The sequence below is a fragment of the Ixodes scapularis genome, unplaced genomic scaffold (assembly GCF_016920785.2).
Source record: "Ixodes scapularis isolate PalLabHiFi unplaced genomic scaffold, ASM1692078v2 PGA_scaffold4__175_contigs__length_147842914, whole genome shotgun sequence".
Taxonomy (NCBI): Eukaryota; Metazoa; Arthropoda; class Arachnida; order Ixodida; family Ixodidae; genus Ixodes; species Ixodes scapularis.
In genome coordinates, this window is record NW_024609879.1 from 16596962 (window position 1) to 16623152 (window position 26191).

The 26191-nt window shown below is 44.9% G+C and overlaps 2 protein-coding genes across 3 annotated transcripts in view; both read right to left on the reverse strand.

Annotated features, from left to right (window-relative positions):
* The window catches only part of LOC115313488 (luciferin 4-monooxygenase-like), a 107531-nt gene that overhangs the window by 53947 nt on the left and 27393 nt on the right, over positions 1-26191 (reverse strand). Inside the window, exons 7-8 of the mRNA XM_042293509.1 lie at positions 17923-18192; positions 17652-17796 (exon numbers count right to left, since the gene is read on the reverse strand). Of these exons, the coding sequence (XP_042149443.1) occupies positions 17652-17796; positions 17923-18192 (415 nt within the window). The remainder of the gene's footprint in view (positions 1-17651; positions 17797-17922; positions 18193-26191) is intronic.
* LOC121047554 lies at positions 178-2252 on the reverse strand. 2 transcript variants are annotated; one of them, XM_042293270.1, is made up of 3 exons: positions 2014-2252; positions 1744-1950; positions 178-1357 (listed from the first exon to the last, which is right to left on the reverse strand). In XM_042293270.1, exons 1-3 carry the CDS (start codon positions 2223-2225, stop codon positions 1192-1194), a joined length of 585 nt encoding a protein of 194 aa, XP_042149204.1. In that variant the 5' UTR covers positions 2226-2252; the 3' UTR covers positions 178-1191. The 2 variants fall into 2 exon arrangements, 1 of the variants encoding a protein (XP_042149204.1); XR_006078255.1 differs by lacking the exon at positions 2014-2252 and having other exon boundaries at positions 178-297; positions 1744-2006.

The window sequence follows — 26191 nt, forward strand, 5'->3', positions numbered from 1 at the left end:
CAATGCTTTGTAAGCTGTGGGAAAACCAGCATCAGTGCTTGAAGTTGTATGTTTGTTTTAATCAGTCGAAATGTTTTGTTGTCTGGGTGCATAAAGTAGTATGCTTGCAAAAACTTTAGTGAAACAATGTGGCGTTTACAACATTTTTATTCTACATCATGAAACCCCATATACGTTTCCGAAGGGAATTCATCGTGGATCCTCTTGACCACGCAGGCCGGTAGAACACGTCGATTGCGACGTCCCAGCCTCCGCCACATCCACCGCACGAATTGGTGATAGGCCGCAAAACGAAGCCTGGAAAATTTATAAGGACAAAGCTGGTCAATTACCACTGATACAAATGTTTGAAGTGCCAGCCAAGACACACTACACATCTCGATGATACTATACTCAGTTTCAAGTTGTGTGCAGTGCAGGCACAGCTTTCCACAGTGTTTTGTGTGCACAAGCACTTGCACGCAGAGGGTGTGTTTGGAAGCCACGCGCTCGTGCCTGTGCCTACACTGCACACAAGTTGGGACTCCGAGTATAGGGCAGGTTTATGGAATTGAGGTGCATGTGACAAATGAAAATACATCAAGATTTACTTTGGAGTATCTAATTAAGTGAAACGCAGGACTACAGAGATGTGATGTTTTCAAAAGCTGGACGGTGCAATAAGATGCAATGAATGCCTGACCATGTTACTTGTGCACATAGGAGACTTGACCGCATGTAATAAAAAAACAGCATCATGTGTCGAGCTTGAATGTTTTGTTTTACTGATTGTCTGTACTTTGCGATTTCTGGCTGAACAATATAAGCGGGTAATAGGGCCACTTCATGCAGAGCACACCCGCCTTTTGTCCTATTACACAAGACCTTGTGCTCAAATAAACTGGGCAACTTCAGAGAGTTGTGATGCAGTCTCCTAAACGTAGTGTTGTGTTCTTCCATGGGAATATCTGCATGGTGACGTGCGTGTGCGCCACCCAAAATGTTTTGTCAGCCCCAGACTGTCACATGTTTAAAAACTCCTGCATTATAAAAAATAAGGCATACCTTTTCTTTTTTCACAAAGGGAAAACCCAAAAAATTAGACCTTGATAAACTATTCCTTTTTTTTTTCTTCTTTTTGTATGACTGAAATTGATGTTACAGGCACGAGTGCGCTGTCTTCGACAACGATTTGCCTTCACGAACGCGTGCTTAGCAGGCCCAAAGTTTTGCGCTCGCTTCCGTTGCTTCCTTTTCGCTTGGGATTAGTATGAAGTGAGGTCTGGAAGTATAAGCTGGACTAAGGAGAGGCTCCGTGACCACTGAGTACTCGAGCTTCTTTACTTGGCCAGCACATTCCGAAGGATCCCAGAAAGGTCTGCACAGAGTAGGCCACAAGCATTTTGTTCCACTCCAGTGAGCATCCTAACTATGCAAAGCTTCACACAGCAGGGGACAGCTCGTCTGCATGGTCATTGCATGCATATTTGCAGACGGGAGTGGGGTCGGTACTGTGCGCGAAAGACTTGCCGTGTGCATCACACTGGCGTTTTATTACATTCTAGTCGAACTTATAAAATCACCGAACAAAATTTTAGGAGAAGGTTTCCCAGAGATAACTTTCTCTTGGTTATAAGGGAAAACCTGCGCTGGCGTATGCAGTACGTGCTAGCGGGGTCGCGTTCTGCAATCCCTGAGCGCAGGAAGCATGTCTATCAAATGAGCAACACTTTCCTACAAGGAAATTTCAAACAAACTACGCACTTCTGTTCTCGCGGCGCCGGGTGACGACCTGCCTCCTGCAGAGCCCAGAACGCGACTTCGAGCACGCCGGGCTGGAGGCAGATCGGTGCGAAGTTGTTGTGCTCCGTGATGCACCCTCCCGGGCGAGTCGCGACCGCGGGGGGACACTCCCTGCAGCAGATGCACTCTTTAGGCGTCGGCATGATGCCGCACCTCTTGCACGAGCACCTGAGATCAGAATAAGCCAGTGTCAGACGAAAGCTACCTGCAAACAGCATGTGCGATTATTACCATGCCGTCGTGGTCAGCCGCCACGAATCTGGGTCCGGAGTCGGGCTGGGGCTTCCGTCGAGCACCGCCCGCGCGTCCTCTTCACTCAGACATTTCGACGGCGTCCCCGCGTACGGAACGAGCCCCAGTGACTCGCTGTACTCCAGCATCTGGAGCTCGACCTCGTTGAGTTCGCCTCTCCAGGAGCCGGTGGCCATGTTGATCGCAAGCATGCGGTGACGCGGTCACGTGGTCGTGAGCGGATGAGTTCTCGCCGCTCACTGATGGCGTTAGAGAGAGGAATTTCCCGGAACCCCGCGCCTACCCAAGCGACGTCACTGCGCACGTGACCCGGAAGACGATGTACGAGTTGAGAGGCGGCAAAAACCTGGATCTTTTTCATTTTTTTAAATAAAAACTACGGTATCCAGGCAAAATCTGTTTTCTGTAGTTCACTTCAGAAGTGTCAGGCAGCAACTTCCACAATTATTTAAGCAAAGCCCTGAAATTGTTGCACAGCTCCTTTAACGTGTGTAAACAATTCTGTGCAATTTCAGTGTTTATAAATAAAACAGGCTACAAGTGGCTATTATTGGCTATAAGCATTTATTCTTTATTAATTGGCTTGAAATGGCTACAAATGGCCATTAGTGAGTAGTGTTCATAGTTATGAGCGATTTTTGTGTTTACTAACTGGAATGGCTTTTTGTGGCTATTGTTAGCTATTGGCATCTATAGATTGGCTTCAAATGGCTAGCAATGGCTATTAGCGAATATAATTAATTAACAATTCGGTTCTATTTCAGTGTTTCTGGATGAAACTGGCTACAAGTGGCTATTATTGACAATAAGCATTTATTCTTTATTAAATTGGCTTGAGATAGCTACAAGTGGCTATCAGTGGCTAGTCTTATATTTATGAGCAATTTTAGTGTTTACTAACCATACTAATTTTAGTAGCTGCTGTTGGCTCTTATCGTTCATTTTTGACCAGATTGGCTTCAATGGGCTAGCAATGGCTATAGCAAGTATAATTGTGAATATTCATGATTAGCCATTTATAGTCATTCAATGGATATTCACGAATAGTCATTCATAGCCATTTGAAGCCGATGTGGTAAAAATAGATGATTATACCCAAAAATAGTCACTTGAAGCCATTCCAGTTTGTAGACAAAGAAATAGCTGCTAAATATAAATACTAGTCACTTATAGCCATTTGTAGCCAATTCAAGCCAACCAGCACAGGAACGGATGATTATACCCAATAATAGCCAGCCCAAGGCAACCAAGTCAAGAATAGATGCCTATATAGCCAATATTATTCAGTTGAGGTCATTCAAATCTATACACCCTCCAATTGCATAAATTGCCAATAATAGTTGCTGATAGACATGTCACATGTATACACTCCGTGCGACGCGACTGGCGCGCCGCCGCGCGGCCGGTACTGGAGGTAGGCAGCGAGAACCCCAGAGAAAACGAAACCGAAACCACGCCGCGTAGTTGGTACGCATTGAAGTCGGAGTGGTGCGGTTGCGCTGGGTTCACAGCATGAAGTGCTGCCTGTGCTGCGTCATTAAGTGCTTCAATAGTTATGCGTCGTATCTCGTGGAGACAAAGTTTCACAGTTTTTCACCTCGCCGATGTTTTGTGGGACAGCGACAACGATGGACCCGTGCCGTACGACGTGAGAAATTTGGTCTCCCGATCATGTCTGCCACTGTGTCGGCACGGCTGACATATTCTACAATGCCGCTTTGCGCTCTGCGTTTGTTTTCGTACCAGTAACGCCTACATGTGTCAGCGCCGATGGGACGAACCCACACTCGCAGGTATGCAGTGCCAATTTCGTTGGAGGAATGCCCTCCAAAGAAGTTTCGTCCCCATCGTACGTGTCGATGATATTTCCGGACAAGTATGGCACGCAATCTGTACTTCATGAAAAAAGATTCGAAAGGTAAAAAAAAGTGACATATAAATCTAAAGAAAACAACAATGAAACTCGGAATCACTGGAGAATCGACGTTTGAGTATGGAAGTTTTTGTGGTGTGCTTTCTTTCTTGACCAGCCTCATTTTGGATATGGAAACGCTGACACTCCGAGCTCTGTAGACAACATTTTTTTTTTCTCGGCTTTAGAGCCACCTATCGCAAAGTGGTTCGAACGTGAAGTACCGTCCACTGGTACCTTCCTACCTATAAAGTGTGCACCTCCCACGATGAGTGGTATTATCTGACAGCCTTTGACGGTCAAAGCCAGTTCCCATTTAGTTACGCCGCCCAAACTAAATTTCCACCTGGTTTCGCTATGCCAACTCTTTTTGTTATAATAAGTGTTGTGCCAAGTGACGGTCATGTCAAAGTACCTGTCCGCCGAAAATCAGCACCTCGCACAACAGGTTATTACACTACAGCTGGCCGCAAAAGCCCTTGGCGGCCAAACCGTGCGTTGATCGACAACTTTGTTTTCTCGGCTTTGGAACCACCTTTCGTAAAGTTGTTTCAATTGGAAGTACAGTCCACTAGTCCCTTCCTACCTCTAAAGTCTCCGCCTCCCCCGACCAGTGGTATTCTCTTGACAGCCTTTTCCTGATCAAAACCGGTTCCCATTGAGTCACGCCGCCAAACCAAATTTTCACCTGGTTTCCCTATGCCACCTTTTTTTGTATATTAAGTGCTGTGTCATGTTACTGTCAAGACCAAGCACCTGTGTGCCCAAATCTGCGCTTTACACAGCCGCTATAACACAACATTTTGGGTCGAATATTGGATAACCCGTACAGCTTTATTTCTTCATTCATTAGAAACCTAACTTTCACACCTGTTGTCTTAAAGAAACTTGGCACTCTTCGTGCACAAACTTAGTGAACATCTCACTCGCCTCCAAATATCATCGTTCCAGCAGTCCTAGGTTTACAGCGACGAGCGAAATAAATTTCCCACCCAGAGCAATCAAGGTGGCGGACGTCTTGTTTTTCGGAATTCGGCCGCAACTAGAGAAATTACACCTAGTAACGACTCACACTCAATATATAAGAAGTGGAGAACAGCTAGATGCCCTTCTTAGGTCTACCCCAGTACTCATGCAACGTCACCCTCAACTTATCGGCTCAAAAAGCAAAAGTTTCGTCCGTGTGCGCTTCCGCCGCCACAGCTTGGCATGCGAAAAGGCGCCGCAGGCTGCTGAACGCGCCTCACAGTCGAACGCCAGCTCCTCCGCTAGCGGCGCTGCGCGCGTTTTTCAAAGCGCCCCCTATAGTTCCCGCACGGAGTGTATAGCCATTTCAAGCCGATTCGGCCATGAACTGCCCATAGCCAATAATAGTAGAAATTTGAATCCATTCGTATTCAAAGCATCATGAATACTATGTCTCTTATTGTCACTAATGTTCATTCTGAAGTGATTTAAGGTGATATTGTTAAGATGATATGCTATTGCCAACAATAGCCACTTGAAGCCATTTTCATTCATAAGTATAGAATAGCACAATATTGCAACCAATAAGCACTAATAACCATTTTTCGGCAATGCGAGCCAACCAGGTCAATATCAGATGCCTAGAGCCAATAGTAGCCGTTGGAAGCCAACTCAGCCTGCATAAGATCAATTAAGTCTAAATAGTGACTAATAGCCATTGATAGTCGCTAGAAGTCATTTGGACCCCAAATCTGCCATATAATTTTTAAACAAGATCACATAGCCAATAATAGCCGTATGAAGCCAACTCAGTCTGCACACAATCAAATAAGTTGAAATAGTGACTAATAGCCATTGATAGCCACAAGAAGTCATTCGGACCCTGAATCTGCCATATGGTTCAGAAATGGGATCAAATAGCCAATAATAGTCATTGGAAGCCAACTCAGCCCACACACAATCAAATAACTCAAAATTGTGTCCAATAGTCATTAATAGTTAGTAGACGTCATTTGAACTCAGAATCTGCCATATAATTTATAAATATGATCATATAGCCAATAATAGCCATATCAAGACAACTCAGTCTTCATACAATCAAATAACTCGGAATAGGGACTGAATGTCATGGACAGTCACTAGAAGTCATTTGGACCCCGAATCTGCCATGTAATTATAAATATACATGTATAGCCAATAGTAGCAATAGACCATTCCATTAAGCGCTCTCTGGGCGGCACCATTTTGTTCGACCGCAGCGCCCTCTCCACACATCCGGGAAGTTCAGCGGGTTCGGCGGGGTAAAACGAGAGAGAGGGCACGCCGCCGACTCCGCTAGCAGACGACAAACCGGGAGGTTACCGTTCTCCATCTTTGGGCTGTATCGGCGGGCTCTACCGAACACCGAACTCTCGCTCGTGGCTGCCGTTGTGAAGTGGTTCGCGTTCTTAGAATAGTTGTGGCTACTCCAAAATCAGCCTATAGCTCTCTGTTGTTCTATTTTGCTAAATGATAAACTAGCATATCTTTTTTCCGTTACTGAAATAGCAGTTGAGTCAGCCAGCAGTACTGCCCTCGACTACTGCGTGTATTGCGGCAGGAGAGCGTTTTTATTTATTATTTCAAACTTCCACTCATGGTCGCTAAGGGCCTACACCAGTACGAACTTTTGTATAGTAAAAAAAGGTACAGCAACCGGATTTTCTTTTCGCCAAAGAGACCGGCCAATCTGACAGTTTTCCCTATTTTTGTTTTTTATTTGCACGCAGGTAACAGTGCAATTGGACCCTGTGAGTCTTTTTATCTAGCATAGTATTACATGATAACTGGCGTATCAAAATCTGCGCATCTGCGCTTGAAAGTTCCAAAATGACGCGATTTTAAACAGAGTTTGCACGCCAGCCGGACGCTAGCTACAGCCCACTCGGCGGGGCGGACGGCTTGCGGGGGAGAGGAGGAGTGAATTTTTTTTCTCTTTTACCCTCTCTGCTATGACCCTAATGGAACGGTCTATTGGAAGCCAACTCAGTCTGCACACAACAAATGCGAAGGGCGTTCATAAAGTTTGTGTTATTGTTACGAAGGAATAGAGATTCAGCAATCAAACTCGAGTAGGAGTTGAGATTTTCGCTACATGTTCGCCACCAAAAGTTAGCCACTTTTTCAGCGATGCAGCATATGCCGGAGCCGATTGTTATAGAACTCCCGTTTTGAGTGCTCAGGAATCGCTCCACTTTAGCAATCACTTGGTCGCCGTCCTTGAAATGCTTTTCTCCTATTCGGCCACACTGAAAGCGTCTGCGCCATTTAATCAAAGTGTCATAAACTGGGGCGTTGTTCCCAAACACCACTACAAGCTCGGAATGAATCTCCTTTGCATCGCTCTCTTTCAAATGGAGAAAACGGACCACTGCATGTGCTTGGCACCGACGGACGGTGCCATTTTCGTTTCGACTCCCTAGCGGCTTTCCGAGCTACTATACACCTTTCCAAAAAACACTCGACCCCAGGGGCAACAAACCGTTTTCGAGCCTAGTCACTGAGTTTGAGGCTAGGCTCTCACCGGCGTCCCCCCTAGCCGTAACCGAGCGGACTGTGATTTCAATAGGCGCAGCCTGCGTAGGCGCACTTTCAAACGCTGCTGGCGGCTAAATTCTCGTCTTTTCCCGCTATATTTTGTGTTTCATGGTACATGTATGTTCCCGAGGACATGAGAAAGCATTGTGCCATATATGAAAAAACAAAAAAAGCAAAATAAAACTGTAAACTATTTTTGTTGGGTACGCGCGCGACAGAACGAATGCGACTGGAATGTACAGTTCTACGGTAGTTATTTTTTTTTTACGATAAGTTTTGACGGCGTCGCGGGATTCGCCGCATGTGGAATGGCAAAGCGCTTTGCTGTCAAAAATAAATTGCAACAGAAGAGGGCCGAAAGTCATGCATTTTTCACGCTCACAAATAACGTGTTTACCGATGGACAGGACACGGACATACAATTGAGGAAGTGTTAACATTCGAACAATATATCGTACGTACCACACGATGGAGCGTTATCCGAAAATAATTTATTTGAGAAAGATCTCAAATAACAGTCACAGTCGACGACACTCACATCTTGACGATCGGACGGAATCCGAGATGACTTCGTTTTGGGGCACGTTTTGGGGAGAGCTTCCTTTTTTCACAACCGCACCAAGGTTGTTGTTGTTGTTGGATACGTTTTATTCATATTTAGAAGGGGTACGACGCGACCGGTTTCATGCCTTGTCGTGAAGGGGAAGGGAATAAGGATGCAGGAATGGGAGGGGGGGTGCGAGGGCGGGGGGGGGGGAGAGGGCTTACAGAAGGCTGGCCAGACCGGCCGTCCTCACGTAAGCCAAGAGTGAGGTGAAGACGCGCCTCTTGACGTCTGTGGGGCCTGTCGGTGCCGTCCAGGCCTCGAACGTCATTCCTGGCGGTGGACCGAGCTGCGCGAGTGCTATGTCCCTTACCTTTCGCCTTGCCGGGCACTCCCAGAGTAGGTGGCGTAGGGTGGCGAGATGCGCTGAAGACTGGGTGTTAATGGAAGTATCGGGGATTAGCCCGGCGGTTTGACTGGCTTGAGGTGGCGATGTAGAAGTCGAACTACAGCGGTCGCATATTGCATACTCTGGCGAGCGTAGCCCGAAGCGGGCCAGGCGATACGGTGTCCATGCACAGCCGGTTGTGATTCGGCGTAGCCGGACCTCGGCCGCCCGCTGGTATCCCCTAGGGATGGAGGTCGGGCACTCAGGCAGCCGGGTGGACAGGCGCCGCTTAGTTTCGGTGCGCGGGTGCTGTGGTGGTGAAGGGCCTGTGCTAGCGTCGGAGCCAGACGGCGCATCCAAGGGTCTCTGAAGCGGCTGACCGCCCGAGGGGAGAGACAAGAACGCCCTTGCCAGCCAGTGCGCCGCTTCATTGCCCTCTATGCCCGCGTGGCCCGGAACCCAAGCGACCCTGATGTGTGCGGCCGATCCCAGGACCAACTCGAGTCCCGCTACAGCCGCCCGGATGGAGCAGACCGTTGGAGAGCGAGGGGGGGCCGAAGAAACACATGCCTTGACCGCTTCCGCAGAGTCTGTGTGCAGGATGATCTCGGTGGGAGATAGCCCTCTGGTGGCGGTGTCGCGGAGCGCCAGTTCCGCTCCCAGCAGGATCGCCCGGAGCTCAGCCTCCAGCGAGTCAAGCCCCGGTGGAAGCCGGACACCAGTGGTCGATCCCAAGGACAGGCGACAGGCAGCTGCGGCCGTAGATCCGGATTCGGAATCCGCGGCCGCGTCACAGTAATATCTGCGTACTTCGGGGCCGTCGGCGTTGACGTCACGTTCGTGCGCCGCAGCTTGGGATCGTCGGCGGACCAAGGCAAAGAAACAAACGCGACTGACCCGTCTCCCAGACTCCCACCCCAACCCGGACAACTATTTTTGGAGATGACTGAGGATTCTACGCGGATTATCTCTGGGAGATGGGAGAACGATGTTCGCGAAATCGCGTCGAGGGTCGTTCGACGTCCTTCACCTCCTTCGTTTCCCGTGAATGTCCAGCAGAAAAGCTTGAATGGCAGGCACTTACCAGCCTTATTTCTCACAATGGAAGATAACACAAGAAGGCTACGCAGCAGGCATAAAAAAAATTAAGTGGAAACTTTCAAGAGGGGCGAGAAAACGTCGAATGCAAAACCGCAAAAACGTAGGTAGAGAACCGCGCTGAGCGGGTCTTCACAGTCCCAGAGAGTGGCGGAAACTTTCTAGCTGATAGAGGGCGCGAGAGTCGCACCAGCCGCATCAGCATCAGCAACATGGCGGCGGCCTAGGAGCGTTTTTTGGAAATGTGTATAGTATGCAATGTTTATACCGTGCGGAAACTAGAGGGACGCGCGCTCAAGCTAATGCCTGTTTTGTTCCGTTTATTTTTCTCAATTTTGTGTGCCGATAATACGAACTTTATGAACGCCCCTCGTAAGTCGAAATAGTGACTGAAACTGATTGATAGTCACGGAAGTCATTTGGACCCCAAATCTGCCATATAATTTATAAACATGATCATAGAGGCAATAATATCCATATGAAGCCAACTCAGTCTGCACACAAGCAAATAAGTGGAAATAGTGACTAATAGCCATTGATAGCCACAAGAAGTAATTTGGACCCTGAAGCTGCGATATAATTCACAAATAGGATCAAATAGCCAATAATGGCCATTGGAAGCCAACTCAGTCCACACACACTAAGAATGACTAATTGTCATGAATAGGGACCAGAAGTCATTTGACCTGAAACATGCCATATAATCAAAAAAAAAAATATTATCATACAGCCAATAATAGCCACTGGAAGCCAACCAATCCACACATAATCAAATAATCTGAAATACTGACTAATAGTCATTGATCGTCACTAGAAGACATTTGAAGCTTGAATCTGCCATATTATTAATAAATATGACTGTATAGCCATTGGAAGCCAATTCAGTGCCCACGCAATCGAATAGCTCGAAATAATAACTAAAAGTCATGCATAGTCATTAGAAGTTATTTGGACCCCAACCCTGCCATATAATTCAGAAAATTGAAATAGCCAATATTAGCCATCGGAAGCCAACTTAGCCTTCACACCCTCAAATAACTCAAAATAGTGACCAATAGTCATTAAAAGTAACTGGAAGTCATTAGAACTACATATCTGCCATATCAAATTTTGATCAAAAAGCCAAAATCAGACATTGAAAGCCAACTCAGTCCGCGCGCAATCAAATAACTCAAAATTAGGGATACCGCGAACTTTTTTCGAACCCAAAGGTCGATGATCGAATCAAGAGGTTCGAAAGGTTCAAAAGATTTCGAATTTTCGAACTTTTCATATCGAGAGATTCGACGAAAGTCGAATTTTCGACCTTGTTAAACTAAGAAGTTCGACGCTTTTCGAAATTTCAATCTTATTACGCTGCAAAATTCGATGCTTGTCGAACTTTTGAACTTGATAGACTAAAAAATTCGATGATTTTAGCGCTTTCGAATTTCTTGCACTGAAAAGTTCAAAGCTTTTCGAACTTTCGAACTTCCTACGTTAAGAAAATCGATAATTTTCTAACTTTCGAAATTATTATTCTAAAGAATTCGAAAATTGTCGAACTTCCAATTCCTGAAAAGTCAAAAGTTCGACGAACTTTGACCTTTTAGGGTAAAACTTCGAAGTCCGTCGAACTGCGAAAGACGGGCGGGCGGTTTCGTTTGGATTCAAGCTGTGAGGTACCTTCGTAATTTTTTTTCTCGCATTCTTACCTGTGGCGCTGCATTACTTGCGAAAGACAATGCCGTTTATTTCAATCGTCTGGCATGCTTGGTTTTAAAGAAATAGATTCGCGAAGGAGCGAGGAAGGACGACGGGTTTTTGACAATTGTCGTTTGTGCCATATTTGAAGCGCGCTATAGCAGAATATATTTCTGGTTGAAATGTTAAACTTTTTAAGAATGATCTATGGTAAGTGTAGTCTTAAGATATGATTATTATTCTTCAAGATGAGTTTCGAAGAAATATCCAAACATATATATATGGGAAATTATGCCCTAAACTTGGTAATTTGTTTCGTCGAAATTGGTTGAGATATCACATTTAAATGAACACCACAGACAGTACAGTGCAGAATACGAATGAATGCATATATTGTTATTTTCATGTTGAGGAATAAATTAACTAAGGGAAAAAGTTCTGTAATATTTTCAAACTCGGCACATCATAATATATATATATATATTTTTTTTTTTTTTTTTTTTTTCATTTTACGTTTTTAAGACATGTTTCTTTTAGCCTGCACGCATTTGGGTAGAAGAAACTTGTTTCGTAGTTCTGGGCCTGTGAATATGCGAGAACACTTTCGGTGAATTCTTGATAGTTTTTTTTTCTCCAGCTTTTTATTTTTTGCATTTATTGTTATGTTTATTTATTTATTATTTTCTACAAATGGCACAGTTATTTAGGTCGAAAACACATAGCTTCGAACTTCCGAACCATCGAGCATGTAACGAGTAGCGCCTTCTGACAACGAGTTTCTAGCAATGGCCATCTACGCGATCTTTTATTAAGTGAAGAACGACAGTAGCTTTACATGTGCATAAATAATTTCAGATTAAAATAAGCTCGACCATTCCCTCTTTAGCCGTGTTGTTTTCTTTAACAGTCCGTAATATCTGGGGGGAGAGAAAGAGAGAGAGAGAGAGAGAGTGGAGCCCTCCCCCCTCTCTCCCCCGGTTTTTCCTCTTCCGACGCTACTGGTATGGTAGAACTCTACTCGACCTCAAGTTGTGTCAACCTCTGTGCTTTTTGCTCGGCGTTTCTTCCGTCTCGAAAAATAAACCTCCAAAGCAATTGCAAACTAAGGAATTGTCAAGGTGCAGGCGAGCTGGTGTATGTTGATCATGATGCAAAATCCCGAAACCGGGAAAGAAATTGAAAAGAAATAGTGTAAGAAGAAAGAGAAAAGGGGACAAGACAACGTCTCACACTCAGCTGAGTTAAGTTTGAGACGCTCTCCTGAGATGAGTTTTCAGCTGAGTTGAGTTTGAGACGTTGTCGTGAGCTGAGTTTGAGACGTTGTCCTGCCCCCCTTTTTTCTGTCTTCTTACACTTTTTCTTTCAAATTTCATTCCCAGTATCAGGATTTTCTATCATGTACAAACTAAACTTACTATATGCCAGCGTCACTCGGGCGGCGTTCGAGCGGATTACTACCAGCGTGCAGGGGGGCAGGGAGGCAGTTTGCCAGATCGCTTCAAGGTTTTTCTGAGCCTCAACCACCTGCCTACCCCTGGCCGTTTCGAACTGGATGAGTATCGTTAAACAGTGCGTTCGTGTGATCACTACTGCGTCATGCACGTTAACCCCCCCCCCCCCCCCCCCCCCGGGCTGGTGGTCACAATTACTGATCTGCACACGTCACCCTGCACTGGCAAATAATCCAGCACATCCGGGACACTAGCCGTCCCATTTAATTACCTGACCAACTTCGCGCAGTCTAAATATCACACCCGAAAATTCCTAACCTAATTTCGTGAAAACCAATGAGGCGTGAAAACGTTAAGCGCCGTTCCCACTCTTGGGACCGAGTAAGACCGAGAGAGACCAGACCGGTTTTTAAGCCTTTGGCGACTTCTACGGATTGGATGCGCTGCAGCGGAGCTGGCCCTAAGAGACCACAAGAGGCTTAAAAATCGGTCTGGTCTCTCTCGTTCTTACTGGGTCGCAAAAGTGTGAACGGGCATTTATTTGAAACTGAAACTGTGGCGGAACATGAAAACCGTACTTCGAACTTTGCTCACTTGGACTGGAAAGAAATTCGAAACCTAAGTTTTTATGGGTTTTTTTTCCGAATTTAGCGCTAAAAGAGAATGGAAACCTTCGAACTTTTCGAACTTTATGTAGAAAGAAAATCGAAATCTTCGAATTTATCGAACTTTATGTCTATAAGGGTTCGAAACGCTCGAATTTTTCGATTTCAGATCAAAGACATTCGAAAATTCGTATCTCTCGAATTTCTAGTTAGGGAAGTTCGAAATATTCGATTTCTCGAACCTCGAGTAAAAAAAGTATTCGAAATAATCGAACCCGAACTTTTAGAAACCGTGAAAGTTGCGAGTTTTTCGAATTAGAATCTCCGTACGGTCGAAAATATCGAAACTTTTCGAATTCGAACATCAGTTCGGTTCGAAAACATCGAAACCTTTCGATCGAACCTCGGGTGGTTCGCGGCATCCCTATTCAAAATAGCTACGAATAGTCATTGATAGTCATTAAAAGCCATTTTGAACCGAAATCCGTCATATAATTAGGAAATAAAATCAAATAGCAAATAATAGCCATTCAAATCCAATCTGAGACATGCCTCAAAAATATTACGAAATGGCCACTTACGGTCATTAACGTCTATCACAAGTGGAATTATCTAATAAACAACTGCTTGGGTCTATATGCCCCGAAATAGCTTAGGATATGGCCCAGAGCCATTAATAGCCCTTGGAAGGCAATCTAGTTTGTACTCGTCCAAATAACTCAAATGTACAATCCAATAGTCATTGCAGTCATTAGAGGCTAACCAGGCCCCCAAAACGACAGGTAATACTGAACGGGACACTATTTCTACTTCCTTATAAATACTGGCTCTTCGTTAAACAGCCAGTGTAGCATTTACTGGCTGTAATTACTACGTCGTGTAGCATTTCCAGCCTCATTGGAAGTGAATCTCATATAATTTAAAATAATGACCCATGGAGCAATTACATATTTGAATTGCTCTGCTTTATTTCCAACTGTAAAGAGCCAGTCACTACAGGTAGTAACAGCCATTACCTTTAGAGCGGGGTATAAACAGTCTAATTACTAGAAAGTGACTAATTGCTAGTAGGTCATTTATACCAGGTGTATTGCATAGGTTCCTATAATCTCAATACTTACTGCTAATATGAAGCGCACCTCAATATTAGAAAAACGTCTATGAGCTCTTGCTCAATTGAAATCGGCACACAAATTTGCCGTTTATTCACAACTCCTGATAGTGTGAAGAGAAAAAAATAGTGTAGGGAACGACTGTTATGCTTTTAATCTCGAGCTGATAGTTTACCATCCCACACCGAGAGATGGCAGCACTGCTTTGTCTCCCGACAACCCCATGTATTTTTGCTCCAGTTTCCAGTATTGGTAGTCAATGGTATTTGACGTCGATCATCTCCACCGACGCCACGTTTTTCAGCAAACAGGCAGCTATGCGCAGGCGCAGTCTGATCCTATTCTTGCATCGTTTACCACACGATAGATGGCGCACAGCCCCGACCATTACATGCACTAGGGGACTTCCCCCCCGACAGGGTGTCCACTCTCCCCGCTCCTCTACATGCTCTACGTGGCTGGGATGGAAGTGAGGCTAATTTAGTCAAGAGTGGGCTTCTCTTTAACCCACCTAGAGGATGGCGAGGAGGTGAACTGGGTGCTGCCAGGGCTCAGACAGGGACAGGGTTTTCAGGGCTCAGACAGGGGAAGATATGCAGCGGCTATTAAATATATGCACTGCGGAGGCTCCAGTGCGACGCCTAAACTTCAACGCAAAAAAAAAAAAAAAATTTGCGCGACACGCTTTGCTGTACACTTAAGTTGGGCGACGAGGAGGTGCCACTTCAAGACTCGTACAAATATTTGGGTGTCATTCTCGCCAATACGCCGGAATACCTCCGAGAGCATCACGCTCATCTTCGCCAGACAGCAGAGCGAGGGGCCAACCTCCCCCGAAAAAAAAAGTCTCTGGAGCTTCAACAGGTTCCTAGTTACACGGGAAGTGTGGAAGGCAGCAATGTTTCCGGGCTTGACTTTCGCTAATGCTGTAGCGTGCGTCCCTGGTGAATTACAAGAAGTTCTGGAGCGACGACAACGAGCAGTAAGACGACAGGCTTTGGGCTGCCACGGAAATGTGGCTAACAAAGCCGTCCAGGGAGACCTAGGATGGTCTAGCTTCGAAGCCAGGGAAGCCAACAGCAAGATAAGCTACGATGCACGACTCCGCCACATGGATCGAAACCGATTGGCCAAAAACCTTGCTTTACACATTCACATGACTGGGACACGAACAAGGTGTCAGAAGCGCCTCTATAAATTATAAAAAAAGCATGGCTTCTTTACAGAACCCTTAGTGGTACTGACGGGTGAGAGGTTGGAGTTTAAAATGAGAAGCAGAGTACGTGAGAGGGAGCTCTTCCAGTGGTCTGAAGCCGCTCAAGCGAAGCCAGCGCTGCTGGTGTACAGTAAAGACAAGCAACTGATCGCGGCTGAAACCCTGTTCTGTGACAAGAGTTTGGGCAGCCGCCTTCTGGTCGAGGCGCGAGCGGGTGCTCTACGAACTCTGGTATACTGGGAGTGGTTTGACACCAAGGTGGTTTCCACGATGTGCCGCGCGTGCAGAGAAGAGCCTGAGACAGTTGAACACCTTGTGCTCTATTGTGAGTGCCTGCTGCCAGCCCCACTGGTAGTTCACCGGCTTCACTCAGAGGCGATGCTAGCATGTGCACTGGGTTTTAAAACGACGGTTGACTCAGACAACCTGTATACGGGCGGGGCAGACGACCCTCCACAAGACAGGCATGACATTTCTACCATGAAGTGCGTGCGAAGGACGGAATCGCGTCGGGAACAGTGGTGGAAGACAATTTAGAAAACAAGCTGATAGGTTTTTTTGGCTAGGGCACGAAGACTCTTCGAGCTCGCCCGGTATAAAGGGAAAAGACGCATCATCATCATCATCATCATCATCATCATCATCATCATCATCATTATAAAGTTCGGCATTTTCCGTCACGTCGCTAATTATTCAACAAAATGTGGGTCAAAATATTCTTTAAAAATACTTTTAAGAAACTTTCGCCAGCAATTTATTGTTTATGATCGCGGCGCTGGTGAGGTAGGCTCTGATCCAATAGGCGATGTGGATTTGGCTTGCCTGCCGTGGAACCGCGGATGCATCGTAGTGAAAACGCAGAGAGCTTTCAGAAGAAAAAAAGGTATAAAGGGTCCGCTTTCTTTTAAAAGTTCTATATATAAAAAAATATTTTTGCTCTCTTCTTTTTTGTTTTGGTTTTCTTTTCACACCTTTTACGGCGTGCAGTGAATGAAACTCGAATTCAAAATCGTTTCATGGTTCCTTTAAACTGAAGCTTCACGAGTCCTCAGAAGAATAGGCTTTCGGTGAACAAACCAGATTGCGCTTAATAAAAAAAAACTGTCACAAAAGTACACATTTATACTGTAAGCATATACAAAAGAAAAACAAAGAAAAAACAGCTAGATGAACAACCGCTGCAGAAGAACAAGAAAAAAAAGGTTTATTTGCATTGTACTGCGTTCAGAACGGTCAAACTACGGTAAATTGTGTAAAAGCATGGAGCTTATCTTTTTGGAGAAATTGCATCGAGAATCCTCTAATTTTAATTATGGCGGGTAAGGAAGAAGAGATAATTGTTTTAAAATATTGGAGTTCCATTTGTATTGTTGTAATGGCAACCGCGAAGCAGATCCGCTTGTTTTTCTCAGAAAATGAGCGTGAACGTTTTGACTTGAATCTCCAAAGTGACGGGGCTTTAAGCGTTGGCAACCGCCTAGCGAATGCGGTTGAAACGCCTGTGCGAATAGGCGTTTTTAGCAGGCCATCAACAGATTATATATATGGCCACAGTACGACTCTTGGTGGGCGCTAGAGAGCATGCTTCGAAGTCTTATTGCGAGCTAACGGTAGCCATGCCGCACGGCAACTCTGTGCCAAAACTGCCTAATGAGGCATTAGGGGTTTTGTGTACACGGATGTACTCTCGATGACGTCACTGCATCACCTGACACTGAGACGCCATCAGAAAGGTGCGCTGAATGCGTTGCATTTATAGGTGCTCTCTGAACTGTCACGTGACACCGACGTCACACGGTGGTGTCACCTGATACTCTGGTGTGAGACTTTGATGTCCTGTGGCACCATGACGTTAAATGACATCACAGTGTCGTGTGATAATGACGGCTTTATATGTTTCCAAAACCCTCGCAACGTCCCATTCAGTGATATTCTTACTGTAACTTCAAAACGAGGAATGCTAAGTGACCCTACAAACGGTAGGCATCAGAACGCCTTTGGGAAATGCCAAATTGAAAGGTAATTTTTTACTGACTCATTAACAAGAAAGGTAGCCATTTCTTACCTGTTCGTACCCAACCATCGGGAGTAATTGTCTGCGATGTAGCTTCCGGGTGTCCATAATAACCCTTCATAGAACATGGCGTCTTCACTAGCACTTCTCCTTCTTCGTTTGGTCCAAGTACTTTTCCACTCTTGACGTCAACAACCTGATGACAACCGATATCAATAGTGGCCAGCATATCGACAGTGGAGAAGTGATATCAATAGTTCCGAGCTGAAATTTGACTATCCGGACACATCGCGTACTCATCACTAAATGCAACCGAACTCACCTTAATTTGTACCATCGCGGACGGAAATCCAATGCCATGTCCACTGGTCGCGTCCAGGGGAGGGTTGCATATCCCGCCGACTTCCGTGGATCCGAAAATGTCTTTGACGATGTCCAGATCAAAGGACGGTTCGATTTGCCTTAATATTTGGGGCGTGATCTTTGCGCCACACACAATGACAGTCGTTAGACTGTCCAACTGAATTCCTCGCTTCTCAATCGCCTTGGCGACCAGCAGAATCCAGTGTGGAGTCCCGAACACCGCTGTCACCTGCGCCAAGGTGAGGGGAGAGGGATTCGAATCATTCGGTTGCTCAAATTGTATTCCGAAGGGAGCTCGCATTCCGTATTGGCGAAATGAATTGTACACATGCGGGTCCAGGCGCACACTACTTTATATACATTGGAATGTTTTGCGCCCTATGATCATTCTGCGAATACATCATAAAACGACAGTGTGCATAACACTGTCTGAAGTGTTTTGCTTGCCTGTACTGTAACATTTGTCCTAAAAACACTGTCTAGAGACATGATCCAAGCATGCGTATGCATGGTACCAAACATGTTTCAACATGCATGGGGCGCGTATCCACATATATATTTGGCATTGTGTGTGCTGTGAACGCCGTGTCTTTTGTATGCATGTATGTGAGCAGTGGGACCGTTGGGAAAAGAGCTGTTCCAAAAACCTACACCATATTTCAAGTAATATACCTGTTTTTAATCGTGCTCATGACTGAATACCCTTCATTTTTGAAGAGTATAAAAATGTTATGGAAAAGAGTGATATGAAGAAGTGATACGGGTACACCCTATCTGAAGGGAGTTCGCAGCACTGATCCCCCGCTTTAAAGAGAAACTGCAAATAAAAAAAAAAAGTTTTTTTTTAAACAGACTAGATGGGACAAGCATGTCAAGAAAACAATTTTTCGGCGAGAAAAAACATTTTTTACAGCAATATTTATTGCGTGAGACTGATTTGAGTTTGCGGCTATTTTGCCGGTTTTAAATCGCGCCACGTAGTTGGGATTCCGTGACGTTGAATCCCAATCGGCAGCTATACTTCTCATTGGCTAAAAGTTTAATTGACAGCTTAGATCTTGGTTGTTAAACCTTTGTTATATGTTGCAATTTCCTTTTGAACAGCATATTTTTACGTTTAAAGAATAACCCATGTGATGAGAGTTATTATTCTTTACAAACGGAAGTGCCCGTGTTTACAAGACGGGCACTTCCGTTTGGATTCATACCATAACAAGCAAAAGCTTCGCCATTCTTTCATGGCCGCCGAAGTCTCCGCTACTGCCTGTCTCGCCTACCTCGACTAATCGTTTCGCCGATGTGATCAGTGTTTCGTGCTGACCCAGGTGCTTGAGTGAGACTTCTTGAAGTGAAGTAGTGTGTGCTTAGCAGCTGTCGCAGGTTGATAGGAAGCGATGCGGGGTTTTCGCTTTCATAGCGCGGTTCTTTCGTTTTCCTCTTTGCCTGCTTAGCCTTTCTTTTTTTTTTTTTTGCGTTTGCAAATGTTGACTTTTCGGAGATGTCAGATGAGTGATCCCGACAGCGAGCCTTCCAGCAGCCATGTCGCCCCGAAAGGAATGTTATCTGGCTCGAGGCCATCGAGCGTTGGCATAGCGACAAACGCGTCCAGTTACGTTCTTGTCATACCGCTCCGGAGGCCGTCGAGATTCGCACCGGGTGCCCCGGGCGCATCGAACGTCCGCGACCAGACGCAGCTGTTACGTAAAAAAAACCTGGCACAGCCAGGTGATTACGTAATAGTTGTCCGCAGAAGCCCTCGGACGTTCGAATTCTGCGTTAGTGGACAGATCTTGTTTCTCGGCATTCAAACCATCTTACGTAAGTTGTTTGAATGAATATGTAGTGTTATCGTAAATCTTCGCTTGTGATCGCGGCCTTGTAGATTATCGTATTCGTTTTGCTGGAGAGACGCAAACGACGGGCATAACAAAATCAGTTGCATATTCCGCATATCTTGCAAAAGCACTTCCCCAGTCACCCTGCGAAAAGTGCGGAACACGGAGTCCGCACCGTCCCGACTTCCCAGTCGTTTACCTGCTTTAGAGCAGTTTGTATCTGCTAGTAGTTATGTCTACTGAAACTTGAAACCGGGTGCAGTGCCAGAGAGCAAGGAGACAAAGCTTGGAAAGCTTGCTCGCCCTCCCCAATTTCTGAACTTTCAAGTGATTGTACCGTAATAACTGCACAACGCCTCTTCCCAAAAGAACAAAAAAAAAAAAAGAGTATTACGTTCATTACGTAAAAAATGGTCTCAGTTCATGCACCACTGTGCAGGTAGGAAATCTTGCCCAAATTTATTCACACCGCACGATGAGCGGAACACGTCGCTGTGAAAACGCAGTCCAACACGAAGTATAAAAACGGCAGATTTAGGACAACAATTCGAACTTCATTGTTCAATTAAAACGACGTAATTTTGTTGAAAACGCCCGCAGCTTTTTACTCGCGGTATGTGTCGGGAATCCTCCACATTTTGAAAAGGAACGAAGGGAGATTTACTTTTAAAAACGCTCGCCTCGACCTCTTGGACCAGTTTGACTGGATCAGCTGACGACGACGGAACTGAACCCGTTTAACCTCAACCCCACAACAGCCAATTTGCGCTCCGTGTTGGGTACATACTTCCAAGCACTGCACCACACACACCACGAACCTTTCAGTTCTTTGTCGCATCGCCGTGTTGCACCAAACAGAACGAGATCGCCGAAGTCAACGCAGCGCTGTCGTGAACGTTGGCTCGTGGTTGCGCACTCGTGGACCCTGTGACTCCCTTCGCTTTCAAAGCACACACGACGATTACGAATGATACTTTGCGTCTTCCGGGAACATCACAGGGGCGCTTCTCCGGTCACGTATTCGCTATGTGCTCGCAAACCCCGCAGCCTCTCGTGTACCGTCAAAACAAAACAATACCGGCGCCATGTTTAGCGTGCGTTGTTGCCAGATCTTACCGTAAGTCGAGACGCTGCCATAGAGTAATATACACAAGGTAAAGAGCGGACACTGCCATAGGCCCCAGCGGCCCAGATAGACCAGTGACAGGTAGCGCTCTTAGCGGGCGGTATTAATTGTAATCTCATTCCGTTTCCGGTCAAGTTAGTTTCGGTTTCGGTTTGGACGTTCTGCTCCAGTTCTCCGGTACCCTTCTCTTCTTTTTTTTTTTTGTTTTTTTGGTGTTTTTTTAATACTGACGCATTTTTGCTTAATTTTTATAATAGAGCCCATGAAAAATGTGTTAAACAGTGTTTCAACTGACTTCACAAAGCAGAGGTATATATATATTTCTTGCTCTTTTTCTATTGGAAAGCATTGAAGTTACACAATCGCCGCATTGACTCCTGGCTGGTGGAGCATTTTGGGGTCAAAAACAGTAAGTGGTTCGAACACATTTTATTGGACCACATTCATGTATACATGATTTACTTCAGAAGCTCTGTATGTTTTATACGAAAGAGATCGATACTCACAAAAATAAATGATTATGAAGGACTTCGGCATATCGTACACTTCGTAATAGATTCTTAGCGGAACCAAGTTAACAAAACCTTTCCACGGACAACCTGCTGTATGATACATTTACTTTCACGCCGACTCGGGTACGGGACGTAAATGCAAAAATAAATAAGACATCGCTATCATTACCGGTCATAAGAGTATAATAACAGTGTGAAGCACACACCGGATAGCACAAATTCCCGATTTTCGGCAAATATAAAAAAACACCAATTTGCATAGCATCAAACTCACTGCGGGCGAGCCATCACCAAACAATGAGAACTCTATTCGAAATCTGACAAGATTCAACGTCCCTAAACATTACCCGAAATTGTTCAGAAATGAAATATATCTTCAGAAAAAAGTGGTTGAAGAACTATGGACAGTGGATACAAAAGTGAACACATTTTCTTTCAAATATTTTTAGCCTCTATACACTATTTTCTATCAAAATTTTGTAGAAAGTGGACAAATATTTTTATTAGGGAACCGCGATACACATTCGCTGGAAAAAGGGGAAACAAATATTTGGAGAGCAAGCTGCACCGCCCACTTAATAAGCACTTTTTGTTTTTGGTTTGGCAACCGCCTCTGCTAATACACTATTAACAGTTAAACTTGTCTCGTTCTTACTAGCAACTGAAGAGTGCAACTGAACTTTGTCCATATTCCAATTAAGCAATCAAACATGTCAACACAAGCGTATTCTGTAAAACAATTTAAAAAACCCTTTGTGGTAGTCTACTGGGCAAAGGCTATAACCACCCAAACCTCAAAGTGTGCTATACAAGGCGGCACACACTCCTCGAACTTGTGTCACACTCTCTATTATAGGAAGAAAGTGATTTTCTAGCTGCTGAATGAAATGAAAGACAGCTTGTGATGGTATTACTAAGTTCCCGAAGAATTTTCCAGGCACGTGGTATGCTTTAGGAACAAGACAGTACTGGTGAGGCCTGGTCAAGTTATTAGACTCATCCGATAGCAGCTGAGAACAGCCACAGCTGTAAGTTGTCTGTTCAAGCAAAAGCTTGATCAAATAGCCCCAAACGTAATAAAAAAGTGGACGAGTCATCAATTATGTTAGACCTGATGTCTGATGCCAGCTCAGAAATATCCTCTAGTGGCGGGAAGTTATCAATTGGAAGACATTTCACGATGTCTGAAATTAAACTTTCATGGTGCGAAGCTATTTGCAACTGCTTTAGGAGGTCAGCCTTGTCATCCTCTACGTTTTCATTGTCCGACAGTTTGAACAGTTTCTTTATCCGGAGGTGTTTTAGTCCTGAGGTGAACTGATGCACATTTGTGTTTGTGTAGCAGCCCAGCATTTGTCGTATATAGCTCCAAAAACGTTCTTAAGTGTGTCTTGCTGCAGGCGTCGTGTAAGTAAGAACTTAAAGTCATGGCTGCTTGAGAGCTCATCTCAGAGAATGTGGACACTTTTTATAGTAACTTGCCACCCAATGATGGCTTATGGCTGCCTCCTACTTTGGAACTGCCATGCTGAAATCCATCCGAGTTACTGGTGGAGAAAATCAAGTATTTCAGATTCTCCCTTCAGAATGGCATGACGCAACTTCTGCCCTGTCTTCTTGAATTTTTTTAGCTATTTAGACAATCAAAAAGTATGCACATCTTATCACAGAAATAGGCTGTAGCCATGACTGCCTCAGGAAGATCCATGGCATAAACAACGGATTTGATTGGAAGAAAGAGTGAGGCACTCAGTACCTGTGGGGCACAATTTTCTTCCATGTTACAGAAAGGTTCTTGAAAAAATGTGTCTTTCAGTACGTTTCAGAGCCAATTACAAGCTCATCTCATGGATAGAACAATAAAGTTCAACAATAGAAGACCACTCAATGACCTCATTTCCAATGCAAAGTTTGTGGGCTTGGAGATTGCTCTTGGTTGTTTTGGGAAGGTGTGGAACATCTATGACAGAGTAAACGTGTTCGTTGTCAACTTCAAAAATGGCTTATCATCACACACACCAAGCTTACGTTTGAAGCTCCCTAACCACAGACCACAGCCTTTACTGTGAAGCCAACAGTCTTAAAGGGGCGATGCACTGATATTTGTATTTTGCTCAAATACCGCTGAAGACGAATCCCTGACGTTAATGATCTGTGAAATACCCTTTCGTTTTCACCACACGCAATCGAAGTCGCAGAAAAAAAAATAAAGAAAAACGAGCAGAGTTCACCCCTCAACTCTCAGCCAGAACAAGCGGCCCCGTGATCTGGAGCCGATTATATGCCACCAATGTTGATCATAGCCATGCGCTGGAGTTGGCATGGCACAGGACACGCGCTGAGTTCCAGACGTTGTTATGGTTCGGCTGTTGTCGTCATTGCAGCGATTGGACACAGGACACTACCCGAATGTTTCTCGAGCTATTGATTATCACGAGCCCAAATCGAGTGTCCACGCCATGCTCGGGTCCAATCTATGAGCCGTATTCAAATATCGTCACTGGGCGGTACTGCTACCGCCCAGCTACGTCATCAGTTTTTTTCGAAGGAGAGATTGAATGAAAACACTCGTTTTTTTCCTCGAAATTACAGCGCAACAAAGGAGTTTCCTGGTCAGTGGCGTTGCGTGCGAGTATCCTTGAGTCCCACTAGTGCAAGCAAGCTCGTGTAAAGTGAAAAACATTCCAATTGAATATCATTGCACCACCCCTTTAAGCTCCCGAATGAGAGAAATGAGGAGACTGCGTTAAACAAAAGACGTTGTTGAAGTGCGCACAACAGTGTATGCAAGGGGCTAAACGCACCTCCGGGAAATTTCAGACAGCGTAACAACCAAGGCTCTATCTGCAATGTTAGAGGTTCATTCAACACCGTCATCTGTGAACCCATGGACAATGTTGTGTGCAGGGTCGTAAGTTATATTATTTGTTTTTAAACAATCTCATCGAAAATCAACATGCACACACGTTCAAGTGCGACCAGAAAGCCCGGCGGGATAAGCTCGAACCGATCGACCCCACGAATTCACGCCGAGCATGCGAGCACACGGGCGGTCATGCGTCACCTTGATTGATGCAAGGTCGACAGAACATGATGCAGCAGAAAGCACAGATGGACGGCACGCACGGCCCAGACGAACGACGCAGGGACGAGCAGAGGCGACGGCGTGCAGGCAGGCAGGCCATGGCAGGCGCCATTCATCACGTGGTTTTTGTGACGTATTCAGTTTAAACTATTTAGTCGTTTTATGTACTTTAAACAATTTTAAAGCATTGCCATTTAAAAAATAAATACTTTCCACATAAAGAGTTTTAATTAATTTTAACCAAATTGCAGAAAAGCGCCACGTAGCGGAGGGTATTAAACGCACTATCTGGGCCGCGAATCGGCTCCTGTGTCCTCTCTTTACGTTTACTATATTACTCTATGACGCTGCGTCGTTTAACTCATTGAGTTATTATAATAAACGCTAGAGGCTCAGCTGGCGCTAGTGTCTACGGGACTTCCGGTTGCAAATTGAACCAGACAACATGCCGTCTACTTTTCCTGTCTTCCTGTGTATTCCTATGGGAAAACGCGCGTGAATTTTGTCTCGTCGCCGGAAAATAACATTAATAACTTTTGTTATTTCGGTTGTACTGGATAGTATGTACCTTTATTAATATTGTGAAAGTGTAATTGCTTTAGTTACAGCATTTTTCCTTTACAACTGAACGATGTTAAACTTTGCTATATTTCAGGCCCAAACCACTGTTCCATTGCAGGTATGTAGAAACGAGCGACGATTCCAAGCAAAATAACAATCGAAAGGAATGTAGAGTGTGTTCAAAGTTCGCCAGCATTCCGTTGGTGCTTATATACTGCTAATATGCCTGTCCTCTCACTATATGAAAATGACCCCGTCGTGCATCTTTACGAGTGGTTAAAAAAACGTTCGAAACGTAAAGAATAAAGTACGTGGGCTACGATACGTGTGTTTTCTAATCATTTACTATGTTTGGAAGTTTTTATGGCGCACCTGTTCCCTGGCTTCCACCCTTTTTGCAAAGAATTGGAGCGTGCGAGTGATGATTTGAACACAGAACAAGCATCTTCGCATATATTCATGAGCAGAAAGAATAAAGCAATACTTATTTATTGCAAATCGGACTATATTACGTGACTTTCCATTTATTTTGATCGTCTGCAAGCACAAGGAGTTACTCATCCAGTGTTACTGCGTAGTTTTTGCGGTCTCTCTTGGTTTTCCACATGTCCTTCGTTCGTTTGGCACGTATATCCCCCATGCTGGAAAGCGCTGACGCCGTCTTCGCTCCCACAGTGTCCGACAGAGCACATAAATACACGTACGAAGCGTTTCAGCACCGTTTTTCATGCCATGATTTTAAAATAAAAACGCCGTAACTGGCTAATTATTTCCCCTAAACATGTTCAACCAACTAGCCCAAATCCAAACCCTTCTGTAATTATTTCATCTGCGTGTCTGGGAAATGTTCCAATGTGCCTAGTACGTACGAATTATTCGTGATATTTGCTCTTATAATCGAGCGCAGAGAGGAAATGCACTCGCTTTTTTCCATAGAAATGCATTACCGGAAGTCAATTTCGGACTGCTTGCTGTCTGCTTCAATTTGCAACAGCACACTAGCGCCAGTTGAACCTCTAGCGTACATTATAATAACTCTATGGTTCAGCTGGTTCAACTCAGCAGCCAAGTCAATAAAAAAGAGAAAATCCAAGAGTGAGGGGCGGTGC